The sequence below is a fragment of the Ranitomeya variabilis genome, chromosome 5, assembly GCF_051348905.1.
Source record: "Ranitomeya variabilis isolate aRanVar5 chromosome 5, aRanVar5.hap1, whole genome shotgun sequence".
Classification (NCBI taxonomy): Eukaryota; Metazoa; Chordata; class Amphibia; order Anura; family Dendrobatidae; genus Ranitomeya; species Ranitomeya variabilis.
Window position 1 is genome coordinate 263,870,029 of NC_135236.1, and position 20,226 is coordinate 263,890,254.

The 20,226-nt window shown below is 42.4% G+C and overlaps 2 protein-coding genes across 3 annotated transcripts in view; one reads left to right on the top strand and one right to left on the bottom strand.

The window, feature by feature from the left end:
- The window catches only part of IDH3A (isocitrate dehydrogenase (NAD(+)) 3 catalytic subunit alpha), a 42,127-nt gene extending 40,870 nt beyond the window's left edge, over positions 1-1,257 (top strand). The window contains exon 11 of the mRNA XM_077264212.1: positions 171-1,257. Within this exon, the coding sequence (XP_077120327.1) occupies positions 171-254 (84 nt within the window). The 3' untranslated portion in view covers positions 255-1,257. The remainder of the gene's footprint in view (positions 1-170) is intronic.
- A 137-nt stretch (positions 1,258-1,394) lies between these two features.
- The window catches only part of ACSBG1 (acyl-CoA synthetase bubblegum family member 1), a 110,841-nt gene continuing 92,009 nt past the window's right edge, over positions 1,395-20,226 (bottom strand). For both annotated transcript variants that reach the window (XM_077264209.1, XM_077264211.1), the window contains exons 12-15: positions 5,043-5,260; positions 4,039-4,178; positions 3,330-3,576; positions 1,395-3,025 (exon numbers count right to left, since the gene is read on the bottom strand). In XM_077264209.1, coding sequence (XP_077120324.1) covers positions 2,943-3,025; positions 3,330-3,576; positions 4,039-4,178; positions 5,043-5,260 — 688 coding nt within the window. In that variant the 3' untranslated portion in view covers positions 1,395-2,942. The remainder of the gene's footprint in view (positions 3,026-3,329; positions 3,577-4,038; positions 4,179-5,042; positions 5,261-20,226) is intronic.

The following is a 20,226-nucleotide window of genomic DNA, read 5'->3' on the forward strand; positions in this document are numbered from 1 at the left end:
GATGGATTAGGATCCTGCAAATTCTTTTGCTCATCTCTATGCACGGTTTTGGAACTTTTGCTGTTTTGTAATAGATGCTTTGTGCCACTGTCTAAAAACGTGTTTCACTTGTTTACTAAATATTTTTCCACTTTCCGCGTAATTTTTTATTTTTTTTTTATTTCTCCTAGGCTCTAACTAAAGACTTAGGCGGCAACGCAAAGTGCTCTGATTTTACAGAAGAGATCTGCCGCAGAATACGAGACAGCGACTAAGTCTTTGTCTCGTGTACGCAGCCTGGCCAGCTGATATCACACGCACATCTTGTTCTGCTGCCCCTGATTTCAGTTACCAAAACCGTACCCCTTCATTAACCCAAGCAATGGAAAATACAAAGATGTGACTCAATGTGCTGGAGATCTGTCTGAAAGCGAAGGGAAGAAAATATTAACCCACCAATTGGAATTATCTGCAGCTAATCTCTACTGTCACATTTACAAAGGAGAGGAGTTTACAGGTTTAGGCTTTTATATTAAAGAAGAACTCTAAGTTTGTTCTAAAATAAGGTTGAAGGTCCTAATGTGTTCCCCAGAATATACTGTGCCCTTTTCTTGAATTGTTTGCTCCACTGTATATAATTTGCATATACAGGGAGGCCAAAGATCCCTTATACATTCATTAGTTCTGCATCATCTCTCCATCTAATCCTTTCTGCAGTGCATATCAGACATTGATCTATCATATCCACTCCATTTATTTCAAGCTACCATCCCAATAACATTACATTTGCATCTTTTTTTCCTCATAAGGACTATATGGGCAGCTTGTTGATACTCGCTTGGTAGCGCCTTACAAGTGAATTCTTTATGCTTCCAAAAGTAGTGATTTATTTAAGGCAGTGCAGGCTAATGGTTTTGCAAGTTTGCATCTGAAAGCCACTGGATTGCTTAGTCTTTATCGCTATGAATTAAAGTGATGTTACGTTGTATCGTCCCATACCAGATTGCACTCCTTGCTCAAGAATAGTGGTTCCATCAGCCACTAGAGGGTGCTGCAGCACATTGTTCACTTGCGGGATAAAGCACAGTCCATATCAGAGCCCACCTTTATGAATGTCTTGTCTTGCCTTAATCTTTTTATTTTTGAGGTTCTATTTATTATACTGTTTTGGGGAACTCATGCTGTACTTGTGAAATATGCGCCGCTCTGTGTTCCTATTGCACTTCTTTTTTTACGCAGATTCATTAAATGTGCAAAGTGTTTAAAAAGAAAAAACAACTTGTTTACTGTTTATTTCTGATTCCAATTTCTGCTGAGGACCAAGACACCAGTTCTACAGTAGTTCTCATGGTACACCCATTCGGTGACGCATTCAGCGCTTTTTATTGATTTAAATTGCCATTTATACACCATGCATTCTTAGGGCTCGTGCAGATGTTCGCAGATTCTCTCATCCAAGAGAATCGGGGGTCGATTATGCAATTGACACTCTGATCAAACTCTGATCAAAGTTTTCTCAGAGTGTCAGCTTAGTGTGATCAGATTCTCTTGGACAAGAGAACTGTAGCACGCTGTGAGGACAAAATTTCTCCATCATCTTCATTGTGTCAGTGCTCGGAAATCGGACTGCACTCAGATGTCAACAGAGTGCAGTGTGATTTTCACAGACTCATTGACTCCCAAATATTAGATCAATTTCGGACAAACTCTGTCTGAGTTAAAAATGGGACATGTGCACGGCCCTATTGTCTAATGCTGGCCTGGGTGCAGTCGGACCGATAATACAGCTGTCTGCACCTGCACTGAGGCTTTTTTCATATATCTGTATGACATTTCCATGTACTGTCTGTTTTGTTTTTTTCTTGGACAGCACATGGACCCACTGAGTTTGTGATCCGTACACACATCTGTTTAAAAAATGGAGCCGTGTCTCCAGTCAATGAGATTCAGATCATGTGCTACAATCATCCATTTTGCAGATTTGCCTCTGTCATTAAAGTCTATGGGGACACGGATGACACATGGAAGACATACTTTGGATTTGAGTGTGCAAATTGTTCATTTTTAACTTCTCAATGGATAAAACACTCAGATAGTATATCGGCGTCAGTGAGGGAAAAAAACCCAGCAGATTTCTGGATTAGTAGTATTAATGCCGAAGGAAAAGAAGTGTGTTGATTTTCAATGTCTGATCCTTTTGTTCCCAGGGAAGATGAGATAAAACACATGCATGCTCAGTCCTACCAGGAGTGCATGTGTTTGGTGGGAAGGGCCATTTGTAATGGCAATTGACTGAATGAGCATTTGGCTGACATGACAGATATCTGATATGTATGGCCAGCTTATTGGGACATTCACGGCAGGAAGTAATAGTTCTTATTTAAAGGGAACCTGTCACCCCCCTCTGGCGTTTTTAACTAAAAGAGCTACCTTGTGCAGTACTAATGCTGCATTCTGTGCGCCCGAAAAAGAAAAGCACAGAGCAGGCGCCGGGTACGTTACTGAAGACAGAGGAGCAGGCGCACGGAGGGGCTGACTAATGGCTGGGAGGCAGTTGTGGCCGGGGAAAAGACGTGCCCCCCGGACACACTAAAGGTATGGCACCAAAATTATAGAAATTAATATTGCTGCGTTGGAAGGGAGCACAAAAAGAAGAGCCACCTTGTCAGAATGCAGCATTAGTGCTGCACAAGATGGCTCTTTTAGTTACAAATGCCAGGGGGGGGGGTGACAGGTTCCCTTTAAGATAGTCTAGATTGCATTATTTGTAAAAACATTACAAAAGTAAAAGCTTTTTTATAACATTTTAACTCATGATAATACAGGTTATCTGTTTTAATTTCTAGAATACTACAGCTATATTTCTTCACCGTACTGATCTTGATTGTTTGTGTTGCTGGGCGGTGCTCTTCTCGGATAGATTTACATATTGGACAGCATTTTGGCTTCATGTTTGGATATTTCTAATGTTCTGGTGAATAGAAAGCTTCTACATCTTTATTGTACTTGTCTAAGATGGCATGTCGCTTTATCTTCATTGTGGGTCCTAAGGAGTTATAGGGGGAAAAAATATATAAGTATAGAATAAAACAATGAAATGTTTCCCTAAAGATATAAAGCATACTCTTAAAGGGGTCGCCCTACATTTCCCACAGGATGGGTGATGGGTGTCTGATCGCTATGTTCCCATTTGAATAGAACGTACTTGACCATCATTCTTCTGCTCAGTTGGGACCCCAAGCAATCGGACAGATTGCAATCAGTGTATTGTGGCTGGCACCACCCCTTTAATCTAATCTGTGCAGATTATGGCGATGAGCAATCATCAGATAATGCTATGGAGATCTCACCCATTTCACCACCCGCTATTGAGAAGTCCTTGGAGAGGATTGTCCACTTCTGGATACGCTGAGCGTTTGACACCGCTTCTTTGTTGACTTTATCGATGCCTTCTTGAATAGCTGTGTACACAGCCTTGTCGTTCTGTGCCACAATCTCGGATACTGTTGTTGCCTTACTGCCAACTTGCTGGCAGAACTGTATTGCCTCTGAAGTAAGTCTATCCGATGGCTCCAATGTATCTTGGTCCACAGTGCTCTGGTAATGAATAGAGGAAGTTATATTATATGCTGTAAATATTAAATGGGTTCTCCAGCTTCAGAAAATCTCTGGCCGCTGTTTTGTTTTTCATAGAAAACTTGTGCTTCACTCACCTTCTCTGGGTCTAGTACTGAGTATCCCCTGCTGCTGCCAGTCTCTTATTGTCTGCAGAACTTATGTCCCAGCGCTGCAGCCAGTTACTGAGCTCAATGGCTTTCCCTGAGTTGATGGCAAAAGCTGCTCCTTGCTGCTGATCTAATTGATTGCCTGCAGCATTGTCAACATGTCAGTGCTGCAGACAATAACTGGAAACTACAGCAACTTAGCGCTGGACCTGGGGAGGGCGAGTAAAGCAAAGTTGTTGTTTTTTGTTTTTTTTAAATATACTGCAGCCTGATTGAGTTTTTCTAAATTGGAAAATCCCTTTAATATCTGCTCAGTATCTATTAATTACAGTACCTTCAGAGTAAGCAGCATAGAAAGAAACTTTCTTCGATCTCCAATCAGCACTGCATTGCTCACAATTGGTAAATGTCTTTTCACGGCGTCTTCAGTGAGGATTGGAGGAATGTTCTCTCCACCAGCGGTAATAATCAGCTCTGCTTATACAAAACATAACTATAAAAATCATTACAATGGACTGGTGACTTCTTAAATCGAGAACCCGCCGCTAGCTGTATAGAGAAGTGCCAAATTCAGTCCCAGAATTTCCTCAATGGTCCAAGTCCGCTAAAAGGGGCCTCCATCAGCATAAAATGACTGTTCAAACCAAGTACAGGCATTTGGTGCACCATGGTGTGGCCAAATGTTTAAGTGCACCTATGAAGCCAGAGCTGTCAATCAAAGAGGAGGTTGGCGCGGCGATAAAGGGAAAGCAAGTAGGTGGGAAGGTGCACTTAAATGTTCGTCAACTCCAAGGGTGCACAGAGTGCCTGTACTTGGTTTGAACAGTCACCTTAAAGGGACTCTGTCAACGCAGAATGACTGTTTAGCCAAAGTATCACCTCTTGGTGCACCATGGTGGGAGCCAATCCATTCATTTACATACACCTTCCTCCCTGCTTGGTTTCTCTTTATCTCCAGCACCTGCTTTGATTGGCTGCTATGGTTAAATAGAACCAGAGAAAGGCAGAGATGGAAGGAAAATAAGCCAGTGGAAAGGTGCACTTAAATGATTGGCCCCGCCATGATGCACCGAGCGCTTGTACTTGGTTTGAACAGTCATTGTGTGCTGACAGAGCCCCTTTAAGGCTACGTTCAAATGTTCAGTATTTGGTCAGTATTTTACATCAGTGTTTGTAGAACCAAAACCAGGAGTGGGTGATAAATACAGAAGTGGTGACGGGTTTCTATTATACGTTTTCCTCTGATTTTTCCACTCCTGGATTTGACTTACAAATACTGATATAAAATACTGAACGTGGCCTAAAAACTCACATTTTCTTCGTACATTTCCAACGTACCTTTGATTCTGCCTGTCACTTGCAGAAAACCTTCAGAATCTATCTTCCCGATGTCTCCTGAGTGTAACCAACCATCTTTGTCGAAAACTTCTCTAGTCTTATCCTCCATATTCAAGTAGCCCATGAAGACGGTCCGCCCCCAGAAACAGATTTCTCCATTTCCATCCAGATCCTTATTCTCAAGCTTCATTTGGCATCCAGGTACGGCTTTGCCACAACTGTAACAATAGCATGACTGCAGAATTAATTCAGGTATGGAAAAGGAGACAACCATTCTATTGTCTAGGTGTCCCTGCAATAAGATATTTGTGAATATGATGGAGTGGAAACAACGTACTGATGAGTGAATGTGCTCCAATAAGGTGTTATCAGAGCATGTTCGTGTGCTAACCGAGTGACTTATTCGTGCTCGAATAATATGTTTGGGTCCCCCCGGCTGCATGTCTCATGGTTGTTCGACAGCCTGAACACATGCTTGATTCGCGTACATATACTGTATCTATATATATATATATATATATATATATATATATATATATATATAATCGTCTAAGGTCCTTTTCCGTCTAACGGAAATCCCATGTCTCTGATTGGTCGCGCCCGGCCGGGTGCGACCAATCAGCGATATTGGGGCGGGATTTAAACACCGCTTCACTATTTACTATTGATGCTGCCTATGCAGCATCAATAGTAAAAAGATATAATGTTAAGAATAATAATAAAAAAAAAAATCGTGATATTCTCACCTTCCGGCGTCCCCGGCAGCTTTTCACGCTCCTCGTGATGCTCCGGTCCCAGTAATACTTTGCGGTAATGACCCCAGATGACAGCGGTCTCTCGAGTCCGCTACATCATCACAGGTTATTGCCGCAAAGCATCGCTGGGAACGGACCTGGCGGAAGCATCGCTAAAGGCCTGGGCTGGATCCCGGGGCCCCCGGAAGGGGAGTATAGAACTATTTTTTATTTTAATTCTTGTTTTAACAGGGATATGGTGCCCATACTGCTATATACTATGTGACTGTGTTATATACTACGTGGGCTGTGCTATATACTACGTGGGCTGTGCTATATACTACGTGGGCTGTGCTATATACTACGTGGGCTGTGCTATATACTACGTGGGTGGTGCTATATACTACGTGGGTGGTGCTATATACTACGTGGGCTGTGTTACATGCTACGTGGGCTGTGGTATATGCTACGTGGCTGTGTTATATGCTACGTGGTCTGTGCTATATGCTACGTGGCTGTGCTATATGTTACGTGGGCTGTGTTATATCTCTCTGCTGTATCTGTGCATCATGAATCGTGGTATGTGTTAAAGGGGGGGGGCCCACTGAGACTCTTTCGCCCGGGGCCCTCAAAAACCTGGAGCCAGCCCTGGCTGCCAGTCCGGCCGCGAATTGGCGCGGGATTTGAACCATGCTTCGCTGATTGGTCGCGCCTGGCCGGCCAGCCGAATCCTGTGTATTCATTGCATTATTCTTACATCTTCATAAATAAACTGCATTTATATTCTAGAATACCCGAAGCGTTAGAATCGGGCCACCATCTAGTAACTGTATATATGTGTAACCCAAAAGGAATTCGGAGCATATCAGGTAAAAATAACAATCTTTATTAATACATAAACAACATACAACTTCCAAAAATGGAATAAAAGAAAGGAGGGAGACATCAAAGTGCCACATTAGGCCAGGAGGCATACAACACAATAGGGCAAAAGGTGTATATAGCTAGAACTGGGAAAATCAAGAAAACAGACCACCTGAAAGAGACAGACTAGTAAGAGTATGTGGTAAAATACCTAATAGGTAGATTAAATAATAAGGCAATATGTGGATATGTACAGTGAAGGAAATAAGTATTTGATTACTTGCTGATTTTGTAAGTTTGCCCACTGACAGACATGAACAGACTATAATTTTAAGGGTAGGTTTATTTTAACAGTGAGAGATGGTTAGCATTCCGGGAGGCGGCAGAGGACTGACAGTCCCTCTGCCTTTGGATCGGAGACCCCTCGGTGTGACGCGGGCTCCCGATCGTTGTCAAGGTGACCGGATGCCGTCATGATCACATCCAGGTCACCAGAGCTAGGAAACTTACTGATCATGCACAGTGCATGATCAGCAACTTTCCCTGCCGGTGCAGAGCCAACAGTTTGTGCTGCATCCCCATGCTGTAGAAGCGATCAGGCTGCAAAAAATTATAGTCCCATAGTGGGACAAAGTAAAAAAAAGTCAAAATGTTGTTGTTGTTTTTTTAATTCTAAAAATATTTTAAAAAAACTTTAAAAAAATCAAGATATTGTATCAATAAATATTTGTATAAAAAAAACCCCAAAATAATAAAAGTACACATTTGGTATCGTCGCGTCCGCAATGACCCGACCTATAAAACTGTCCCACTAGCTAAGTCCTTTAGGCAATGGAGCGCCCCCAAAAGCAGGGCAATGGGGTACTCGGTACCGGGTCCCTCTGTCTCGGTTCTGGGGATATCACGGTGGCCCGACCCGGTCCGTGGCCCTGCTAAGGGGCGTCCAATTAAAGGTGTGGGTGGTGGTGGTTTAAGTCGCGGTAAATAACGAGAAGACAAGGATGCAGTCTCTTTACCTTTTACTGTAGACTTCGGCATCCACAATCCAGAGCACTGCTAACAGGGCTTGCGGAGACCGGCCGGTCTGAAGGCACATCCAGAGTTCCCTTTGCAGGTGGAAATCAGTAGCCTTCCTACTTGCGCCTGTGTGTTGTAGTACCTCCCTGCTGAGCACCACGGGATAGTCCTCACAACTCTTGTATCTGTTCCTGATGTTCTCTCCGTCCCCCAGTTTGGATAGGACGCACCCGTATGACGGGGGTAGGCCTGGAGCTATTTTATAGGGACCCTAGAGACGCCCCTCTCCCACAATTTGCCTCCGTTGTCTGCTTAGGTGAAAAGGTGAGACAGCCAACCTAAAGTCAACTGTCCTGCCGTGATTGAAGTAAAGCGTAGAGCCAGTACTCCCTCGGTGTTCCGGCCACCGGCTACGTGCCTCAGAAGGATGTTGCCACGATCTTAGGGCACGACTCCTCCCGGTATTATCTCCTTTGTTGCTGTGATCTCGTTTCTCACTTCTCCACAATATACTTTGCTTCTTGTCCTTTCTTTAGATACCGCCGCAATGAAGTGCAGGCGCGGCTCCGTTACGATCTGTCTCTTGCTAGGCCTCTGCCAGGATCCCACCCCTGACAGGGACCCCCCTAAATCTTTCCCCGCAACACCCTCACTGGATGTTGCCTGGGCAAAACCCAGTCAGCTTTCTCCCTAACTTTCTATCCAACCCCCAGTTTTACCAGAGTGTGAGGAGTGGCCTAGTAAATAGAACCTTTTGCTCCCCCTGGTGGCCAGAGTGTGAAGTGTAATGTGTGACTGTGATACCTGGTCAGGTGAACTCTTTTAGTACAATCAGACGTACCATCACTCCCCTTAGCGGCAGAGCAACAATACTGCATGACCAGGACTCTGGGGCGCTGCATCAACACCATAAAAAATAAATAAAAAACAAGGAAAGAAACAAGGCTTTATCGTCATACCGCGAAACTTTTTTTTTGCTTTCAGGCTAAATCCGGCAAATCTGTAAAAAAAACGGATCCGACGTAAATTGTGAAAAACTGATGAGAGAGACCAGAACGGAAAATCTGCATGAATTGTATGGAAAAGGGCGCTGGATTTAGTGTTTCACACCTCCGTTTCATGTGTTTTTGGTCGTTTCCGTCACTGCGTTTTTTTCCGCCGGACAAAAAAAAGTTGCAGTGGACGTTTTCTACGTTCGCCGGAAACGACTATTTGGACGGATCCGGAAAAAAAATGGATGAAACGACTGCCCATCAGGCACAATCCGGCGCTAATACAGCTCTATGGGAAAAAAACGGATCAGTTTTTTCAAAAAAAATTGCCGGATTGTGCCTGAAACAAAAAGCCTGATGTGTGAAAGTAGCCTAAGGCTACTTTCACACTAGCGTTTTTTTGCATACGTCGCAATGCGTCGTTTTGGCGATAAAACGCATCCTGCAAAGTTGTCTGCAGGATGCGTTTTTTCCCATAGACTAACATTGCCGACGCATTGCGACATATTGACACACGTCGCAACCATCTTGCGACGCTTGCGTCGTGTTGTGGCGGACCGCCGGCAGCAAAAAATGTTACATGTAAGGTTTTTTTGTGCCGACAGTCCGCCATTTCCGATCGCGCATGCGCGGCCGGAACTCCGCCCCCACCTCCCCGCACCTCACAATGGGGCAGCAGATGCGTGGAAAAACAGCATCCGCTGCCCCCGTTGTGCAGCGCTTGCACAGTATGCGTCGGTACGTCGGGCCGACGCAGCGCGACGGCCCCGTACCGACGCTAGTGTGAAAGTAGCCTAAAACTGGAATAAAGCCCGATCAAAAAATGGATATAAATAAATATGGTACTGCTGAAAATGTCATCTTGTCCCGCAAAAAAACAAGCCACCAAACAGCTCCATCAGCCAAAAAATAAGTTATAGCTCTCAGAATAAAGCGATGCAAAAATAATTTTTTTTCTATAAAATAGTTTTTATTGTGTAAAAGCGCCAATAAAAAAGATATAAATGAGGAATCGCTGTAATCGTACTGACCCAAAGAATAAAACTGCCATATCAATTTTACCACACATGGAATGGCTTAAACACCCCCCTAAAAAATTCCTGAATTGCTGTTTTATGTTTGATCTGTCTCCCAAAAATCGGAATAGAAACAATCAAAAAATGTCATGTTCCCGAAAATGATACCAATAAAAACATCAACTCGTCCCACAAAAACAAGACCTCACATGACTCTGTGGGCCAAATTATGGAAAAATTATAGCTCTCAAAATATTGACGCATAACCTATTTTTTGCAATAAAAAGCGTCTTTTAGTGTGTGACAGCAGCCAAACATAAAACCCCAATATAAATCTGGTATCGCTGTATTCGCACTGACCCGAAGAATAAAGTTGCCTAATCACTTGTACCGCATGAGGAACGGCATAAAAAATAACCAATTCTTCACTTACTGTTTATTTTTTCATTCTGCCTCCCAAAGATCGCACTGAGGCTTGGCGCACATTTATCCTGTGCTCTGCGTTGAGCGCTTACACCGGGGTTTCCACGTAAATTTCTGAAATATGTGATTCAGACTGAATATTTGGTGGAAGATTCCCTATAATGAGGCAAATGGAGGCACTGTGGACGCCGTCTGACCTGTGATCTTTTTGTGTCTGTCTTTTTAGGATTGCATAAAAGTGCAGTCGCCCACAGTTTTGTGCACTTCTGAAAAGGACGCTGCTGAACAGAGGCCAGATGGAGTCCAGAGTAACTCTGCTGCCTCATTATAGTGAATGGATCCCTCGGGGGTTTCATTTGAATCACGTCAATCAGAGATTTAGATGGAAACACCAAAGTAAGTGCTCAGCAATAGAGTGCTGGATAAATGTGATCCCAAGCGTTATGTAAAATGTTCGCAATAAAATCTTCAACTCAATCCCCCAAAAAAGCAAGTCCTCACTCAGGTCTGTCATCTGCTAATGGAAATATAGGGGGCTTCCACCTTACTTGTAACACAAAGGCTCTGGAAAAGCGAAATTGCTCCATAACCTTCCAAAAGAAATTCAGCAAATTCTGTGCTTCCAATTAGGGGCTCCGTATATGGAATCCACAAACTCTTCTAGGAAAATCTGCGCTCCAGGAGGCAAATAGGCCTCCGTTCCTCCCAAGTCTCTCAGTATTGCAAGTAGTACTGCACAACCACATATGGGGTATTGCCATGTTCAGTAGAAATTGTGGGACCATTTTTACCCACTTCTTCTGTGAAAATGTAATATCTGGGGCGAAAACAAAATTTTGATGGTAACAATGTAGTTATTTTTTTCTTCACTGATCAATGGTATAAAATTTTGTGACACACCCGTGGTGTCAATATGATCACTGCACCCCTAGATGTATTCATTGAGAGGTGTAATTTATAAAATGGGGTCACTTATGGGGGGTTCTGCTGTTCTGGCACCTCATGGGCTTAGGCTCTGCCAGTGGGTCATGGCACCTGCAAACCATAACAGTAAAATCTGGTGCTCCTGGCCTTCTGAGCCTTGCACTGTGCCTGAAAAGTATTTTCCGATTACATGTAGGGTATTGGCGCACTCAGGAAAAAATGGACCTCCGTTTGTTGTAAAAAAAAAAAAAATTCTTACTAGCTCTTAGAAAAATTAAAAACTTGGAACTAAAACATACTTTTTGTGATGAAAATGTGATTTTATAATTTTCACGGCTCAACGTTATAAACTTCTGTGAAGCGCCTCGGGGTCCATGAATCTAAATACATTCCTTGATTGGTTTTGTTTTCAAAATGGTGTCACTTGTGGGGGGTTTCCACTGTTAAGGCACATCAGGGGCTCTCTTAATGGGACATGACGTCCGCTAATGATTCCAGGAAATTTTACATTCGAGAAGTCAAATGATGCTCCTTCCTTTCCGAGCCCTGCCGTGCGCCCAAACAGTAGTTTTTTCCCTCATACTGGGTATCGGCGTACTCAGGAGAAATTGCATGGTGCAATTTTTCCTGTTACCATTATGAAAATGCTATATGTTGTGCTAAAAACAAATTTGTGGGGAAAACGTTTTTTTATTTTTATGGCTCAACATTATAAACTTCTAAGAAGCACCCGGGGGTTCAATGTGTTTACCACACATCTAGATCAGTTCCCTGAAGGATCTAGTTTCCAAAATGGTGTCTCTTGTGGGGGATTTTCACTGTTTTAGGCACATTAGAAGCTATCCAAATGCGACATGGCGTCTGCCAATTGTTCCAGCAAATTTTGCATTCAAAAATTCAAATGGCGCTCCTTCCATTCCGAGCTCTGCCATGCGCCCCAAACAGTGGTTTTCTCCCTCATGTGGGGTATTGGCATGCTCAGTACAAATTACAAAACACATTTTGGGGTCCATTTTTCCTCTTACCCTTGTCAAAAAAATAAATAAATAAATAAATAAAAAAAATTTATTTTTCAAAAAATTCCTGTGAAGCCCCTGAAGGGTTAATAAACTTCTTGAATGTGGTTTTTAGCACCTTGAGGGGTGCAGTTTTTAGAATGGTGTCACTTTTGGGTATCTTCTATCATATAGACCCCTCAAAGTGACTTGAAATGTGATGTGGTCCCTAGAAAAAATGGTTATGTAAATTTTGTTAGAAAAATGAAAAGTGGCTGGTCAAATTTTAACCCTTATAACTTCCTAACAAAAAAAAAGTTGGTTCCAAAATTGGGCTGATGAAAAGTAGACATGTGGGAAATGTTATTTATTAACTATATTGTGTGACACATCTGTGTGATTTAAGGGCATGAAAATTCAACTTTGGAAAATTGAAAAATTTTCCAAATATTCACCAAATTTCCGTTTTTTTTTCACAAATAAATGCAAGTCATACAGAAGAAATGTTATCTCTATCATGAAGTACAGTTTGTCACACAAAAAAAATCTCAGAATCACCAGAATTTGTTAAAGCGTTCCAGAGTTATTACCTCATAAAGTGACTGTCGTCAGAATTGTAAAAATTGGCCCGGTCATTAACATGTAAAGCATCTTCAGGGGTAAAGGGGTTAATGTAAGCAAAAAAAGGGTTAGTTGTGGTTGTTCTCACATGGTGTTCTTCCTTTTTCCCCCATTCTTTTTTCATAATAGGCGGAGCATGACTAGTGTGGATATTAGGCCACTCGTTCGTTTATTGGGGAGTGTTGAGGACTGATGTTCGAAAAAACTTGAACATCCAGTTTTCCAAGCTATCATGTACATGACAGTGTGGCAAACACTGCTTCTGATCGGCGGTAAAATCATTACTGCCGGTCAGACATCCCCGGTTCCCATGCTGTTAAATGACAGCGTGAGCCCGCAGCTATGATCGGAGGTAAAAAGTTTACCTCCGGTCACTGGCGTGGACTGATGGGACTCCTGCTCCCATTAGCCTATACCTGCTGCCGCTAATAACAGTAAAAGCAAAAGTGGCTGATGGAAGTATTCATAATCCGGCGCTTGCGCTCTAAATAATTTTTAAAAAATGGTGTGGGATCCCCTGTATTTTTGATATCCGGCCAGGCAAAACTTACAGTTGGGGGCTATAACCCTCACCTGTCAGAGTAAGCAAGACTGCTTATCAAGAATAGAGGGGTTCTCACATTGTGTTTTTAATTATTTAAATAAGTAAGACAGCTGGGAGCTGGTATTCTCAGGCTGGTAAGACGCCATTGATATTTCCCCCCAGCCTAAAAACAGCAGCCTGCAGCCGTCAAGAAAAGACGCATCTATTAGATGGGCCAATTCTGGTTCCTTGCCCGGCTCTTCTCACTTGCCCTGTAGAGATGGCAAGTGGGGTTCATATTTGTGGGGTTGATGTCACCTTTGTATTGTCAGGTGACATCAAGCCCATGGCGTAGTAATGGAGAGGCGTTTATAAGACACCTATCCATTACTGATCGTATAGTAAATAAATACACAACCAGAATAAAGTCCTTTAATTGAAAGAATGACACAGACTCCTTTAATGATTCTAAATTACACCATACTCACATCATCCCCTGTAATAAAGCAAAAATAAAAAACAATAATATCCGTCACCTGTCCAACGTACTGTCTCTCGCCGTAATCCATGTCTGGGGATATACAGTTTTCAGCATGAACAGTGCCAAGATGCAACTGTCCAGGCTGAGAACCACTGATGAATGAGCCGCAGCATCAGTGAGCAGCGGTGATATCATCAAGGTTACCGCAGGTCACAGACTGCGTTCTCAGCGGGTCCCTTGAACTGCGGTGACCTCAGTGAGATCCTCGCTAGCACAGTGAGAAAGTCTCATGGTGCAGCGCTGAGCTCAGAGTTCACCGCAGTTCACTGTGAGAAATTTCTCCTGGTGAACTCACTGCTGCACTGTGAGGCTTTTTCTCACTGTGATAGTGGGTATCTCGCAAAGGTCACCGCAGTTCAGGGGCCCGGCTGGGAACACAGCCTCAGTGACCTGCGGTAACCTCAATGACGTCACCGCTAGTCACTGATGCTGCGCTCGCAGCAGCTCATTCTCCCAGTGGTTCTCAGCCTGCACTGTAGCATCTTGGCACCTTCCAGGTTGAAAACTGTTTATCCTCAGACATGGATTACGGCATAGGACAGAACAACGGACAGGTGAGGGATATGGCTGTTTTTTATTTTAGATTTATTACAGGCGACCATGGCTTCAATAGAATGGGCGATGACGTGAGTATGGTTTAATTTAGAATCATTAAAGCAGTCTGTATCATTCTTTCAATTAAAGGATCAATTGGCGCATCAACCCCACAAATATCACCCCACTTGCCACCTCAACAGGGCAAGTGGGAATAGCTGGGAAAAGTACCAGAATTGGCGCATCTAATAGATGCGCCTTTTCTTGGGTGGATGCAGGCTGCTGTTTTTAGGCTGGGTGGCAAATATCAATGGCCCCTTACCAGCCTGAGAATACCAGCCCCCAGCTGTCTGCTTTAGCAAGGCTTGTTGTAAAAAATGGGGGGGGGAATCCACGCTGTTTTTTAAAATTATTTAAAGTCAACATGGGGACCCATCTAGTCTTTTTGACCAACCTTGCTAATGCTGACAGCTGAGGGTTGCATCCCCCAGCTATCAGTTTTGCCTGGCTGGTTATAAAAAATGCAGGGGAACCCACATTGTTTTTTTTTTTTTTTATTATTTATTTAGAGCGCAGGTGCCGGCTAATGAATACTCCCATCAGCTGCTCCTGCTCTCACTGTTATTAGCGGCAGTAGGCATATGCTGATGGGAGCAGTAGTCCCATCAGCCGGCCCCAGTGACTGGAGTTAAACTTTATACCTCCGATCACAGCTGCGGGTTCATTCTGTCATTTGACAGTGTGAGAACCGCGGCTTTCTGACTGGCGGTAATGATTTTACCGTCGATCAGAAGCAGTGTTTGCTGCGCTGTCATGCACATAACAGCGCAGGAAAACACCCGCTGTTCAGGGGGCCGAACCCAAACTGTTACTGTTTGGGTTTGCCCATCTCTACTTATATATGGTTACTACTATTTACTACTTATAAATTTGAGGAAGGGTAGCTAAGATTACTGGGCCTTTGAACAGTGACAGAACAATGTGACTGTTCAATGTATAGAATTTTTTCACCTAAACAAAAAAAATTGCGACTTGGAACTAAATGTTTGTCTATTGCAGTTCTCCACTGCTTTTTTTTTTTCAATCTGGCTAGAAAGAATGGATCCTTATAACATAAAGAAATAGTTACAGTTCCAAAATCCTGCTACTTTTGTCTTCTATGCCAGGACCAGAAGTCATGACATTCTTCCTGTCAGTCACTATACCCTGCAGCGAATCAGTGCCCTCAGTGGTCAAGTGACTGAATGGACGACTCAACCCCACTTCGGTCCTGACAGAGACCAATGCAATGGTGTAGGTTTGGAGAGGTAATTAACCCTCATTTTTTACATTGATGAAGATCATTTCCTGTTGGCAAGTTTTCAAAAAAAATGGTGAAAAACCCTTTACACATTCAGGCAATTTGAAGCATAAAAGTATACAGTGTCTTGTGAACTTTGTCATGTTCTCAGTATTGTTCTGTTTGTTAAAAGCTGTTTACATAACCTTATGAAGAACCGTATGGGGGTGTGGACATATGTTGAATGCCTATGCACACCGTTCCAGAGATACAGTAAATTGGTTTATTATTACATGGTACAGCCATACCCACACAGAGAGAATGGGTATGCTTGCATGTTGCATTTTTTGCCTTGTTTTTGGATTTGTATAGCCTTTGCATGCCTCCAAATTAATGGCCTCAGCCCAGTCTCACTCCTCTGCTCTCAGCCCTGTGTCCCCCTATGGCCTCCTGACATAAACATTGGCATGTGATCACTACAGCCAGTCAGTGGCAGCTGATTGGATGCAACTTTCACTTTTCAGTTCTACTGGAAGAAACACTGGGGATGATTCATTAAGACTTGCGTAGTAGTGCATGTCAGTCTAAGGCTGGTTTCACACTTGCGTTTTGATCTGCAGCGTTTTAAAAAAAAAACGCATGTGGTGAAAAAACGCATGTAAACGCGGCAAAACGCCGCGTTTTTTAGACGCATGCATTTTTGCATGCAGAAAAAAAACTGTGGCGTTTACATGCGTTTTTTCCTGCGTTTGCGTTTTTTAAACGCATGCTGAGAAGTGTGTGACAGCTGCCAATCATCAAAATCAACTAGAAAACCAACTAAAAACAGAAATAGCTAGGGTTAGGGTTAGGATCCCTAGTAACCCTAGGGATCCTAACCCTAACCCTACCCCCAACCCTAACCCTACCCCCAACCCTAACCCTTGGGATCCTAACCCTAGGGATCCTAACCCTAACCCTATGGGTTAGGGTTAGGATCCCTAGGGTTAGGGTTAGGATCCCTAGGGTTACTAGGGATCCTAACCTTAGGGTTAGGATCCCTAGTAACCCTAGGGTTAGGGTTTTCTTGTTTTTTCTTGTGTTTAGGGTTAGGGTTTTCTTGTTTTTTCTTGTGGTTAGGGTTAGGGTTTTCTTGTTTTTTCTTGTGTTTTTCTATAAAAACGCATGCGTTTTTAACGCAAACAAATGCATGTGCTTAAAAACGCATGCGTTTACATAGACAGCAATGCATTTTTTTGCCGCGAATAAACGCATGCGTTTTTTTTTGCGGGAAAAAAACGCCGCTAGAAATTACTACAGGTTGCATTTCTGCAAATGAACGCACGCGTCAAACGCATGCGTTGCCGAAAACGCGTCAAAACGCACGCTAAAAAACGCATGCGTTTTTTAATGTTAAGTATAGAAAAAAAACGCATGCGTTTTTTAGCGCTAAAACGCTGCAGATCAAAACGCAAGTGTGAAACCAGCTGGCGAACCTTTGTGGGGTAAGTCCAAGAAAGAGAAACTGGAGAGGAGACAAAGCGCAAACAGGGTCTTATCTGGGTGACAGTGTTGGAAGATATGCACGATTGAGCTCACCTGGTTGGGTTGTGTGCAAGCATCCACTCTTAAGGCGTGAGGCTGCTGCAGACAGCATAAAAACTAGAAAAACAAATGCGTTATTCTACACTGTCGTAGAAGAAAGGATGAAAGATACCAATCCAATTACAGGTTGTTTTATTCGTCAATGCATTTCAAAGTATGCAACTTCTTCAACAGGTCAAACCACGATCTTGGTTTGTCCTGATGAAGTTGTTTACTTCAAAACGTATTGACGAATAAAACAACCTGCAATTGTATTGTAACACAAACCTGCATGAGATTTTCATGACAGTGTAAAGTGACGGAAAGAAGTGAGGAAGTAAAATAGTGTGAAATAAAAAACTTCTTTATTAAATAACAAGAATAAAATTTTAACATTAAATTTAAAAAGACCGGGGGATGAAAGAGACCTCCAGAGGAATTTCAGGAAGAGGGGCACAGCAGACCACCATATGGGTGAAAAGATTTTAAAGCTGCTGTGCCCCTCTTCCTGAAATTCCTCTGGAGGTCTTTCATCCCCCTGTCTTTTTAAATTTAATGTTACAATTTTATTCTTGTTATTTAATAAAGAATTTTTTTTATTTCACACTATTTTACTTCCTCACTTCTTTCAGTCACTTTACACTGTCATGAAAATCTCATGCAGTTTTGTGTTATTATTCAGTATTAAAGTGCAGGCCAAAATTTAAATAGGATAATGGGATTAATGTATATCTCTGTTATTAGTAAACAGATTATCCATATTTTTCCAAGAATGGACTTTAAAGCCATAGAAAAATCCTGGCAAACCAAGGCATCTGATCTTTTTAGACAGGGGGCCTCCAACCCCACCTCGGACGCAACTACTACAAATTTGGAAACTTTTAGACAATACAGAAATATTTTGTATAAAAAGACCCGCCTATGTTGGAACAAGTCTTCCCTTGAAAACTATCTGGACAAACAGATTATCCCTTGTGGTTTAAGGGTACAACAAGTATATCCCTCTTTTGAGTTTGAGGATGAAATGCAGCTACAGAGGTGGACTTCAGCAGCTACTGCTTGTTCACTGGAGTTCATCCAAATCATAGTTAATAAAAACACTTCATCACTGAAAATTATTGATGAAGATATAGAAGAGCTGGAAAAAATACTATTGAAAGATGTACCAGTGGAAGATTTAGATAAAATTTTGGTGGATATTAATAAAGACGTAGATAAATGGGAGAATGAAGTCTCGCAAAATAAATGTAAAAAATTTCCAAAGAGACATAAACGATTACGACAACAACAAGATCTACCGCTGGCAGCAGAAGAAAACAAAGAAGCCCACTAAGGACAAACCTACAAAGAAGACAACAGAACCCTTCCATCATAGAACTCCATCAGAGAGCTCAACTCAGTCCCTATCTGAAGCCAATACCTCAACCAGCGACAAGCCACAGGCAGTGGAAACACACATACCAGATATGATCTGAGACATGGCAAACACGTACCTGATATCTTCAAAAGATCCAAGAGATTCAAAACAACAGGCGAACAGCTTAAGGTAATCAACTTATCCAACCATATATTGTCGAAAACACAAATAGGACTTTTATAAAAAGGCCAATCCTTTTCACCCTCATGTCATCTAGACACATTTTCGACGGTAAGAGACTTGAATCTCTTCGCCAGAAAGTTAATCTTCAAAAAACTCCATTATAAGACGCAAACTGATGACAACCTTACCTCCATTGAAGAAAGACAGGGGCTATGTGACTTGGAGGCCTTACTAGAGGAAAGCAATCTGGAGGTCAGTAATTTCCCTCATACCTTATTTTACAAAAGTAATAAATTCCCTCCACTTAGTACTTGTGCGGCCATTGAAATTTTTTAAAAAGTAGTGACTGCCAAAATTGAGACCCTCCCCAAATCATCCCCTTGGACATCCAACATGAATATGGAGGAACAAAAAGCATTAACTCAATTACAATCACTAACTGACGTAGTTTTTAAGCCTGCTGACAAAGGAGGGAACCTGGTAATCTAGCCAGTTCAGCAGTACGAAAAACAGGCCATGAAACTATTAAGCACACCTATGTGTTATAAAAAATTGCCTTTCAACCCTCTTTCCAAATTTCACAATGATTTGTTGAAAATTGTAGAACAAGCCTTTGATCAAGGCACTATCCCTAAAAAAAATGGTGGATCACTTCAAGAACCTCCATCCAAAACTACCCACGTTACATCTGATCCCAAAACTTCACATAGACCTGATGGACCCGCCCGGAAGACCTATCATCTCTGGCAATGGTAGTCTTTGTGAAATGGCCAGCAATTTCATTGACCATTTTTTAAAACCTTTAGTGGCCACTTTACCATCTTATATACAAGACACCACGGCAGCCCTTCAAAGACTTAATCACCTCTTCCTCGACACCCACATGATAATGGTAACAGCAGACGTTGAGTCCCTATATACCTCTATTAGGCATAAGGACGGATTAAAGGCAGTAGCGTGGTACCTCCACATGAGTAACTTAGAACCATCCATGACTGACCTCATCCTTACCCTCCTGGAATTTGTCTTAACGCATAACATCTTTACATTCAATAGGAATATCTATTTGCAAACACAAGGCACTGTGATGGGGGCTTCCTGTGCCCCCTCATATGCAAACCTCTTTTTAGAGGCATGGGAAAGGGACATCTTCCAGGGTGACAATCTCAGTGAAATACAGTGGGTGCAGGGATGGATGCGTTACATTGATGACGTATGGTTCATCTGGGAAGGGACTACAGATTAATTACTCAGTTTAATGGATAAATTGAATCAGAACGATCTCAATATTAGATTAACATTCAAATATGGTAGTGTCTTAGATTTTCTTGATCTAAGAATTTCAACAACACATAATGGCATGATTGCCAGTGATCTTCATAGAAAACCCACAGCCACTAATTCCTTACTGCACGCAACTTCCTCAAACCTTCCATCCACCATCAAAGGTATACCTACCGGACAATTCTTGAGAGCAAAAAGAATATGTTCCGATGACAGCTCTTTTGAAACACAAGCCACAGACCTGTCAGTTAGGTTCAGAAACCGGGGATACAGCAAACGCTGCATTAGAGCTGGATATAAAAAAGCTAAGAGGACTTCAAGACAACAATTGATA